The following is a 12,265-nucleotide window of genomic DNA, read 5'->3' as shown; positions in this document are numbered from 1 at the left end:
ATATCCATAAACATTTTCCATTTTTTAAATAAAAATTGAGTCATATTTCTGAGCTCGATAACTTTTGGATGGTACAACCGATTTTCAAAATTAAACATGCGTTGGAAAGGTAATGATCTATGCTATCAGAAGCCGCAAAGGTCGGGCTTAAATTTTTGAAATTTTTGAGAGTTTTGGGGACGAGAACGAAAAACAGGCTTTAAATGGGAAGGGCCGTAAATTCCACACCCTTGGACCAAAATGGAGAAGTAACATATGGATGGACGAGTCTTTTCGTAAACTTTAAGATGGGATTTGGCCCAATTTTCCATTCAGTCAGGTTTAGAAAATCGAAAATTTCGTGTATATATAGTGTCGCTTGTAGGGGTGTTGTGCGCCACTGGTGAGAACTGCCGTTATCTGTGGATTATACACAGATTATATAACATATGACATAAGCTCGAAACAAATGACAATCGATGAAAAGCCCTATTCATCAGAAATAATTTCAATCAGAAACTAATTGATATATGGGTAGAGCAAATAGAAGGGGAGGCAGGAGAGGATAGAGGAAGCAAGAACTAAAAATGGGAATAAACGGGAAAAGTGAGATAGGCCTAAAAATAAAATAAAAATTCCATTTTTATTCAGTTGCAATACGAAGGCAAAACAATCTTATTTTTCACTTAGAACAGGGAGCGCAGTCCAGCACTTTGATAAGACGATTTTCGACTATTGAGGTCGATTCAGAGTGCTGGACTGCGCTCCCTGTTCTAAGTGAAAAATAAGATTGTTTTGCTTTCGTATTGCAACTGAATAAAAATGGAATTTTTATTTTATTTTTATATTGGGTCGTTACTTCTTTGAGTAACTTAGGTCCATTTTTTGTTGGAATTTACCAGCTGAACAGACAGGGTCGTGAATTGTAAGCTTTTGAATTCACTCTTGTCTTCTTCGCTTCAGCATCCATCTAGCTTGCAAATTTTAGAAGCCATGGAGCTGTTACCAAGGAAATGGACCAATAAGTTTTTAATTTAAAAATCTTTTAGTAATATTTTAATATTTTTAAATATTATTAATATTGCTATTAGGATTGAAAACTACTTTATCTTTAAGATAGGCCTATTTACCGACAAAGGAGATAATGAAACAAAGATAAAATGCAAAAACTCAGAACTGAAAATAGTTATATTCTGAAACCTTTCTTGGAGCTACTTTCTGGTAACATCCTTTATCTCTACAATATGCAATCACATTTCGTCTTACTCGTCTAGGAAAGGTCCGAAAGATAGTTCATCATCATCATCATTTGGCTCTACAACTCTATGTGAGTCTTGGCCGCGTTTACTATTTCCCTCCATTGTTGTCGGTCCTGAGCAGCTATTTTCCATTGCTGTACTCCCATTTTGCGTAGATCGCTGGCTACTGCGTCCTTCCATCTCTTTCTTGGGCGACCAACTGACCTTTTTCCATCGGGCCTTTCCCAGAATGTGGCGTTTAGAAGTCTTTCGTCACTTGATCTTAGTACGTGACCCGCCCATCGTATTCTGTTTGATTTAATGTAGCGTACTATGTTTTCATCTCCGTATATTGTCTGGAGTTCATCATTGTGTCTTCTTCTCCATTCTCCTGTTGTCTCTTCTCTGCAAGGCCCATAGATAGTCCGCAGTATCTTTCTTTCAAGTACCAGTAATTTTGTTGTTTCCCGCTGATTCAGAGTCCAGGTTTCGCTTCCGTACGTTATTGTGGGACGAATTATTGTCTTATATACTCTTATTTTTGCTGCTCTTGAGAGTATTTTTGATTTAAGTAGGGTCATTAACGAGTAATATGCCCTGTTTCCTGTAATAATCCTGGCTGCCACGTCCTTTTCATAGTTATTTTCAGATGTTATGATCGCTCCCAAGTACTTAAATTCTTTGACGACTTCAAAATTGTATTCATTAATTGTTACGTTTTGTCTAACCCTTGGTCTTGGGTTCTTCGTAACCACCATGTACTTGGTCTTGTTCTCGTTGACCTTGAGACCAACTTCCTTGGCTCCGTTCTCGAATAGGGTGAAAACTTCTTTTGCATCTCTGGTGGATTGTGCAATTTGTCCACGTCATCCGCAAAGGCTAATAGTATTTTTGATCCTTGGGCGGCAAATCCGTTTGTCAGTTGTGGCTGAGCTTTCCTTACTGCATGTTCCAGTGCGAAGTTAAACAGCAGGGGGCGAGAGGATCTCCTTGTCTAAGTCCTGTGTCAATGAGGAATTCCTCCGACGTGTTGCTGCCAACTCTGATTCGTGCGGAAGCGTTCTCCGTGCTCACCTTTGCTAATCGTACCAATTTTCCAGGTACTCCCATTTCTACCATAGTCTCCCACAATGCTTCTCTGCTAACAGAATCGTAAGCTTGTTTGAAGTCCACGAAGATTTGGTGTACATCGCGGTTGAATTCCCAGTTTTTTTCCAACACCTGGCGTAGGACGAAGATCTGGTCTATAGTCGACCTTCCCGGTCTGAATCCGCTTTGGTAGTCGCCTATTATTTCCTCTGCGTATGGAGTTAATCTTCTAAACAGTATTATGGATATAATCTTGTATGTTGTATTAATTAACGATATTCCTCTATAGTTCCGAGATATTTGTTTGTCTCCCTTCTTGTGAATAGGTATTATATGGCTTTCATGCCAGTGTTTCGGTATTTCTTCTCTTTCCCAAACTTCTCTTATAATATCATATATCTCAAGATGTAGTTTGTCTCCCCCTTTTTTTAGTAGTTCCGCCTGTATGCCGTCTGGGCCTGGGGCTTTATGGTTTTTTAAGGACGAAATTGCGGACTTTACTTCAGCTAGTGTGGGCCCTGGTATTTCAGGTTCGGCTAACTGGTACTGTCTTTGTTGCCCTGTCGTTGTGGGGTTTTCTGTATTTAAGAGTTGCTCAAAATACTTTCTCCATTGGCGGCTTATCTCTTCGTCGTCAGTGAGCAATTGTCCTGCATCGTCTTTTATAAATCTTGGGCTGTTGATCGTGTTGCCCGTCATTGTTTTTATGTCCCTATAAAACTGTCTAGACTGACCGGTTCTATGTTCCTCCTCGAGTTGCTGTATTCGTGCTTCTAGGTACTGTTTCTTTTTTCTTCTCAAAAGTCTTCTCGTTTGAGTCCTTACTCTGTTGTAGTCTTCCCTGTTCTCTTCTGTAGGTCGCGTTAGTAGCTCCAGCCTCTTGATTGCTTTCTGCTGTAAGCTTTGTTCGCACTCCTGGTCAAACCACTGGTTTTTCTTCTTGTTATTCTTTTGTTTCCCTATCGTTTCCGCTGCGGCGCTTTCTATGGCGTTTGATATATTTTGCAATTTCTGGTCTATGGTCAATTCTGGTGTTGATGTCTCTTCTTCTTCCATTGTCTGCAATTTATTTTGGATCAGTGACTGATATTGGCGTTCATTATCAGGTAGATCGAGCCTTGAAATGTCCCATCTGTTTCCTTGTTGGCGTTGCTTTGTATGTCTCGTGTTTAGCCTTGTTCTCATTTTTATTCTGACCAGGAAGTGGTCAGAGTCACTTTCTGCTCCCCTTAAACTGTGTGCGCCGATGATATTGCTAGAGTGTCTTCCGTCGATGAGCACGTGGTCTATCTGGTTTCGTGTGATTCCGTCATTTGACACCCAGGTTACTCTATGTATATTTGTCCTTTGGAACTGTGTAGTTTTCACTACCATATTGTTGGCTACAGCGAACTCTGCCAATCTTGATCCGTTATCATTGGTGTTATCGTGTAAGCTATGTATACCGATCACCGCTCTAAGATGCTCCTCTTTACCTAGTTTGGCATTGAAGTCTCCCAGTATGATTTTGACGTCGTGTCGAAAGATAGTTCCAATACTGAAACTCTGAGTAAAGATAAGGATAAAAGTGAACGACAGTTGATGTTTCCTTTCAGAGGATATATCCATCATCCCTAGACAGCTGTTTCTGTCTCTAGACGTCTTCAGTAGGGCTACGTGAACACATCTGAACCAAGACGAAAATAAACTGCGTATTTAAGTGGCATTTCAATTTCGGCACAATATCACTTTTTTTCTTTGACATGTTAACTATGTGTATGCCAAATTTCATGTCAATGCAAGAATCCAGTGCAAGAAATCTTGAGTAAATGTACCTACTATTAGTTTATTTTCTTACACATATTATTTTTATTTATTTTAACATTTTTTAAAAATAACATAGTTTATTTTATCAAAGAAAAACATTGCTAACTGTATAAAATAAAATAATAATAGATATATTAAAATGTTATAATAGTAAATCTTGGTGCCTGTGAAGCGTCATGCGAGCATTTATGTATGTAAAGTCCATGTGAGTAGTTTATTTTTAAGATATCATTAGACCATTATTCTCTTATATTTTAAAATAATATTTTAGAGGTATTATTAAATATTTTTTATTTTATAATACAATATAATATTTAGGTACATATTTACATTTTCTATTTTCTTTTTTTAATTAATAGTTTCTCCTTATTTTTAAAACAAACTGTTTCATTTTTGTATATTTTATAGACCAGGGTGGATCTGTGAAAAAACCTCTATCTTTGGATGTAAGAGGTGGCATTCGGATCTTTGCTGATAAAGGTAGGTGACAACTTCAATAATTATAATTGACTTATGCTCCTTCTCAAATATGCCCAGAACATTAATAAAAAAATTAAAATATTTAAAAATTTCGAAAAATATAGGTTCTTTTCTAGTTTCTTTGCTTATAACTTTAAAACGATTCATTTTTCAACAAAGTTGTACGGAAATAAAATAATGATAATTGAATTTTGTATAATATACGACTGGTTAAAAATGTCTTATTAAATTATTACTCTTTCTGCAAAATAGCAATAAATACAAAATAAGGGGCAAAGTAAGCCTGTTTTATTCAATGTTTTTCAACCACTTTGACTTAGAACCTTCGTAATTTGCTTAGAGAATGCTTATAACCTAATTAAACAGTCCACCAAATTTCACTAAAATCGACCTAATAGAGGTTCCATAATAAATTTTCAATCTAATTTCTTTTTTTAAGTTCAAATTTTTTATAAACTTTTTCACATAAACAGGCGCTGTACCTATCTAATAAACTTAACAGAAATAAAATCGGATTTTTTAAGCAGCCTCAGCAATGTTTTAAAGTTGTAATAGTTATTTTCCTAACAAGTGCAGAAAGTCATACTTTTCCGCACGCGACTGCAGTTTGCCGAACGACGCGAAGCGGGAGTTCGGCAAGCAGTCGAGTGCGGAAAACAGACTTTCTGCAAGAGTTAGGAACAATATTTTTTCTACGAGTCTTTAAAAAAATGACCAAATCTTAATCAATTAATTTAATTAATATGAAAATACATACACAAATTAATTCTTTGACAAGGTTGTCAAAACCAAACTTTCAGCATAATTCGTTAGCATGACGACGATCTTGGTTTCCATGACGATAATTCAAAACCACTGTTATTGTCTACTGATTTGACTTTGGAATATTATGTCAAAATAATTTTATTTCATCGAATTGTCGCGTTAATTTCATTAAAACATGAACACAATAAGATAAATTTGAAATAAATTAGTAAATAATATCTAAATATTAGTTTATCGCATGTATTATAATTATTTTAAGGCCATATTAAAATATCTAAATTCAGTGCAGAAAAGTAATGCGGAAAAGTATTGCGGAAAAGTTATGCGGAAAAGTAAAACTTTCTAAACTAAAACGCGTGCGCGAAAGTAGACATTTTTACACGCTCGTAGAAAATAGTTATTTTCCTAACTAGTGCGGAAAGTGATACTTTCACGCACGAGACTGCCGTTGATCCCAACGACGCGATAGCGGAGTTCGGGCAAGCAGTCGAGTGCGTGGAAGACACTTTCCGCATGAGTTAGGAACAATATTTTTTTCTAGGGCCGTACGTTTGGAAAAAAGTAAAAAAAATAGAGTTATATCAATTTTTGTTTAGAAGTGAAAATACACAAATTAATTCTTTGACAAGGTTGTCAAAACCAATCTTTCAATATAATGGGTTACCACAACGACGATATTGGTTTGCATGACGACGATTTAAAACCATTGTAATTGTCTACTGATCTGACTTTTAAATATTATGTCAAAATAATTTTATTTCATCAAATTATCAGTAGTAATTGCACAAGAGCTCTAAAATTCTATATTAATTTTAGAGTTCGAGTGCAATTTGTTGCGATAATTTCATGAATAAAACTGTTCAAAACCAAAATTTTATTGTAATTTATTTATGTAAGTACAAATTAGTACAATTAAACACAAAGTTTTTATAAGTATTTGACTATTGAAAGTCATCACTTTTATAATTTTTAAAACATTAATTGTCATTAATGTCACTGAATGTATTTTTTCGTAGCAACGAAGGGCATCTAACGTAATATACTTAACGACGGGCAATTATCAAAAATTATCAATTTAATTCAGATTTCTGTAGCTTTCTATTGGTCAGAATCTCCTATGAATGAAATAATCGCGCTAATTTCATTAAAACATGAACACAATAAGATAAAAATAAATTAGTAAATAATGTCTAAATATTAGTTTATTGCATGTATTACAATATATTATCATGTCATATTACAAGGAATTTTACTTTCACGCACGCCGTGCGGGAAAGTGCAACTTTCGGAAACGAAATGCGTGCGTGAAAGTGGCTCTTTTAGCACGGCCGTAGAAAAACAATTTATTGGCTTATAAACAAATATAATACCTCCGTTACTATTATATTAAATTAAATTCACAAAATGAAACTAGAAAATACTCAGTACGACGCTTATTTTAACAGTAAAAAAGTTGAATTGTGTGGACTAGTTCCTGAGACACAGCCGGTTAAAATAAGCGTCGTACTGAGTGTTTTCTAGTTCCGTTTTGTAAAAATTTAATATAATAGTAACGGAGGTATCCTATTTGTTTATAGGCCAAAAAAATGTTAAACTTTGCTGAGGCTGCTTAGATAATCCGATTTTAATTCTGTAAAGTTTATTAGATAGGTAGAGTGCCTGTTTATATGTAAAAAAATTAACTAACTTCTAAATGGTAAACTTTTTGTTCAGAAAGTTTTTTAAAAATTTGAACTTAAAAAAAATAGATTGAAAATTTATCACGCAAAATCTATTAGGTCGATTTTAATGAAATTTGGTGGACTGCTTAAAGATGTTATAAGCATTTTATAGGCGAATTACGAAGGTTCTAAGTGCAACCAAAGTGGTTGAAAAACATTGAATAAAAATAAGCTTATTTTGCCCCCTTATTTTGTATTTATTGCTATTTTGCAGAAAGGGTAATAATTTAAGACATTTTTAACCAGTCGTACGTTATACAAAATTCAATTAGCTTTATTTTATTTCTTTACAACTTTGTTCCAAAATGAATAGTTTTAAAGTTATAAGCAAAAAAATTAGAAAAAATCGGTTATTTTCGAAATTTTTAAATATTTTAATTTTTTTATTAATGTTCCGGTCATATTTGAGAAGGAGCATAAGCCAATTATAATTACTGAAGTTGTCACCTAACTTTATCTGCAAAAATCCGTATGCCACCTCTCACATCCACCGCAAAACAGATCAGCCCTGGTCTATTAGTATTCTCTGTCTCAAACATGATTGTACAAAATGTTGTCATGACATCACTAAATACACGAGTCAGATTGATTGGAAGATCGAAGTGTTGAGTCGATTGGTGCAAACTGAAATAGCATCAGTTCTAGTGTTACTATAGTTCCAGCCATCTGAAAATGAATTCATTAAACCTTGATATGGATACGATCATAAGGCCCAAACCAAACGGACCACTCTGCAGCGCTACTCTGTGGATGCACAGAGTGGCTGAAACACGCGATTTTCTAGCGCCGGCGACTACGCTGCGAAGTGGATCGTTTGGAAGGGTGCGGCGTGTAATGTAATGGGTGAGAAAAAAAAGTTTGTTCAAATGATTAAAAACTTGCCGGCTAATATTTTTTTAAAAAAGTGTGCTCGTCAAAATCAGTGTTTGTAATGTCCATAGCTTTAAATATTTTATAAAATTCCATACTCAAATAACTTTAATACTTAAATAAACTCCATAAATGGAATTAAGAAGAACCAGACAAAAACAACTATATCACAGAAAGAAGCACATAAAAAATCAACCAGTAGTACCTACATCTGGTATCCTACAGGCGTAAAATAGTTTGATACAACCTGACAACCGAGTGAAAGTGAAAAACATGTTAGCTTGTAACCCCCTTTTGATTGATATATTATCGTTTTGTTTTCAACAACAAACAATAAAACCTTTTTTGACCTAGAATGGGACCCCACTATTTAACATAAATAAACAAACAAGATTGTGAATACCTAGGGTAAGGTGGGGTAATGGCGTACACTTAAAGATAATTAGAATTTATTTTATTATTAGACGACATTAAAATTTTAAACCTAAGCAAAAATGAAGAACACATGTTAGTCTACAAATTTTGATTAAAAAAACTTTTTAAAATTACAATACAAAATTAAAAATATACATATAAAAAAAGTTGTCACTGTCCGGTATTACCCTCTATGTTGGGGTAATGACGGACACCTTTTACAAACAAAAGTCGCAAATAAATTTTTTGTCTTTTGGAGAGTTAGAACATGCTTTGTGTGCCCAATGGCCACAATACACACATCTTAGCCAAAGTTCACTGTTCTTGCCAAATTCTCCACACAAAATGCAAATGTCTTCGGTAATGTTCTTGTCCCTAACATCGTCATTATCCTCTATCTCACTTTCTCCTTCTTCACATATTTTATAGTTTAAGGCAATTTTTGTTCGCTTTGATTTTTGTCTTAATGTAGACCCCTCCTGTGTCATAAATACATTTCTTTTAGCCTTATCTGATTTGATTGTTGTCTTTTTATTTTTCTTCTCTTCTTTTTTTTCTAGCTCTTCTTTTAGCGGTGTTGACGTAAATACAATAGAGTGTTGCTTGTTTGCCTTATTTTGTCTCTTTACAACATTTTCGTGAGAACAAGATGGTAGAGGAATTATCTCGGCAAAGGAAACATTTTTTAATTCTGCCTCATTCACACTACTATTTTTTTCAGGGGTAGTCTCATTTGTTTTGAGTAGTTTTTCTGCTTGGGTAGGTTCTTGAAGTGCATCAGAAACAGTGGATTGAAGGGTTTCTGCAGGAGCAAAATCTTCATCTGTGAATACGTCAGGGTTGTAGGGGAAAATACCTGTCTCTTTAAATCCCTTGATAGCCTTTTCCGGGGTTGCCACTCTACTAAATGCTAAATTAAATAATTCAGCAATCTCACTAGGCGTGATTTTCTCCCCTGGATGGCTGGTCAAATATTTGGAACATTCAGAGTTGAATGCGATCTTTAGAGGAAAGTAAAGGCTCACATCGAGTGGCTGAAGGCGATGTGATGAATGTGGAGGGATTGTCAGAACAGCAATACCGTTATCTCTACAAAAATTATATGCTTGTAACGTGCAGTGAGTGCTATGATTGTCCATGATTAAAAGAACTGGATCTTCTTTGGATGCTTTAACAAATGCTTGAAAATGTTGTAACCAAGTAAGAAATATGTCCTCTGTAATCCACCCATTTTTTGAGCATGTGTAAAGGGCACCTGGGGGACCGTTTCGTTGAAGATGGGACGCCATTCTTTGGCGTGCAAATATAAACATAGGAGGTATATAGGTTCCTGTAGCGTTGACGGCACACATCGCTGTGGTTGTTTTCCCCCTTTCCCAGCTTGTAACAAATCCAACACGCTTCTGACCTTTTTCTGCATATATTTTTGGTGGGCGTTGTACAGTAGTGACCCCAGTTTCATCGCAATTATAAATTTTATTGGTTGAAAATGCATATTTTTCCATAAGTCTGGATAAATTGTTAAAAAAATGGTAACTTCATTGCGACTAAAAGCTGTAATTCTGTTAATACTGGTTGCTTCTGGTTTCCTTAACGTAATATTGTGACGAGATATGAAGCCCCTTTCCCAGTCTTTACCAGCCATTTTTCTTTCTTGATTAAAGGGGACTCGGATGTTGTTTGATTGTGTAAATCCAAAAGCACATCTTCGTACTTCCTGGGGAGTTATTCCATAAAAAACTTTTGCCAGCTTCTTAATTTGAACAGCAAGTGCATTTTCGGCTTCAACTGAAAAAACTGGCTTTCGGCCCAAGGAAGGTCCAGAAGGGGCAGTGCCATTTTTAAGTCGTTCGTGTAACGTAGATTTTGGAATTGAAAATTTTATTGCAGCTTTTCTTAACGACATACCATTCTGTATAGCACGGAGTGCTCCTTGCAACTCCTCCTCTCTCCACGAAGCTTTTTCGGTGACTCTTTTATAATTCCGCGGCATCTGTAAATTAAAATAACAGTGTTTACTGTTTTGTATCCAATAATAAATATTATGATGGAATCGCAGAAACTGGATATAAATACTATAGGTGTGTTTGTTGAGTTATTTTGATTGCCAATGTTTTGATCACGAATGGGATCTTCTTCAGGTCTACAAAGAATTAATATGTAAATGTCACATACATGTCATAAACTATATTAGATTTTGTTTTAATTGTAATGGGAAACAAAAACTACAAAAATTTATAAAAAATGTTGACAAATAATTATAAATGTACGTAATTATGAATTATTACCTATTAACTATATTTATATCCACTTTCCAATATTCCATCATAATAAAACAACAGCAGGTATTTGCATGTACCTATCTCCCAATACAATAAATAGTTCAAACCGGAGCTGGGGTAATGCCGGACACAGTGTCCGGCATTACCCCTAAACGACATATTTATGCATATGTTCGGTAGTAATTATTAGAGGAAGTAATGAATAAAACTACTTAAAGATACGTAAAATACACTGCGTAAGCTATGACTTTGCACGTAATCTCATCAATTTCTTATAATAGAAATGGTCAATACTCACCTTTAAAATCAGTTAATTCATATAATCACACACTAAATTTTGTAATTTTTGTGATAACTCTCTTTGCAAGCACGTGGCAGCGACTAAACTGAGAACTGAGATTCAGATGTCTAACGGTCAGCCTGTGATGAGCGCGAAATTCAATAATATGCCGATACGTGCACAAACAACGCAGTCCGGTATTACCCCGCTGTCCGGTATTACCCCACCTTACCCTATTTGTTTTGTTCAGTTCAAATGCACCCAATGTATAATAAAATGTAGGTAAATATAAATAATAGAGAAAACATTGCTTATGGGATTTATTCTTTTCAATAGGACTTTCTTTAAAATCTGAAACAAATAATTCAAAGATGACGTCCCACGGTTTTCCTTTTAATGACCTATAAAAATGCCTCGGGTTCTTGTATCACATAGAGTCTGGGCTGATTATCGGAGAATAGGCCATTTTTGGGAAAAGTTATTTACCAGCAATTTTATTGCTGGAATCGAATCTTATTATTGTATGTATTAATAATATAAGTATGCAAAGTCCGCAGATAGTGTGCTACTTTTTTATAAACAAAATGGCGCCCGAAAATCGTGTTTTTTCAATTTTTACTCTATAATTCCAAAGATTTTAACTTTACACCAAAAACACTCAAATAAAAATTCACCGCAATTAAATTCTGCATAGAGACGTGTTTTTCCCGATTCACTTCGACAAAAACTTTTCCCGGAAAAAGCGGGTTTTTCCAACAAAATCTTTAATTTTCAACTAAAATTTTAGATAAGTAATTGTTAATCAATAATTAAATAACTTGGTAATGTAAAAGCCCTTTTCGTGTAGATTATAATTCCAGAATCCGATGAAAATTGAACAAACAGTTTAACAACAATTGAATTGTTAATTAAAAATTTACCCGATGCCGATATGGATGTCAAGCCCAAGAAACCATTTAACATATTACAGGGGGCTGCCAGGCATTTGCTGCAACTGAATACAAGGAACGGCATGACGCAGTGGGAAAAATCCTTCATCAAGACATAGCTAACAAGCTGGGACTTCTCCAAACGGACCATCTCCCATATTATCAATACGTTCCTGAGAGTATGCTTGAGGATGGCAACTACAAGCTATACTGGGACCGCAGTGTGCTCACAGACCAAACAGTGGCAAATAATAGACCAGCTCTCGTACTAGTTAATAAATTAACAAGACAAACAACACTAATTGATGTGGCGATACCTAACAACAATAATCTACGTAGTAAATTTACTGAAAAGATCGCCAAGTATAGAGATCTGGAAATTCAAATACGGAGACAATGGAGAATGCAAAGT

The 12,265-nt window shown here is 35.0% G+C and overlaps 1 protein-coding gene across 1 annotated transcript; it reads right to left on the bottom strand.

Moving 5' to 3' along the window:
• Positions 1-8,380: 8,380 nt before the first annotated feature.
• LOC126892976 (uncharacterized) lies at positions 8,381-11,145 on the bottom strand. The gene is made up of 2 exons (XM_050662926.1): positions 10,943-11,145; positions 8,381-10,355 (listed from the first exon to the last, which is right to left on the bottom strand). Exon 2 carries the CDS (start codon positions 9,865-9,867, stop codon positions 8,581-8,583), a length of 1,287 nt encoding a protein of 428 aa, XP_050518883.1. The 5' UTR covers positions 9,868-10,355; positions 10,943-11,145; the 3' UTR covers positions 8,381-8,580.
• Positions 11,146-12,265: the final 1,120 nt, after the last annotated feature.

This window comes from Diabrotica virgifera, chromosome 9, assembly GCF_917563875.1.
Source record: "Diabrotica virgifera virgifera chromosome 9, PGI_DIABVI_V3a".
NCBI classification, from domain to species: domain Eukaryota; kingdom Metazoa; phylum Arthropoda; class Insecta; order Coleoptera; family Chrysomelidae; genus Diabrotica; species Diabrotica virgifera.
Note: the sequence above shows the minus strand (reverse complement) of the source record. Positions and strands in the feature narration are given on the sequence as shown.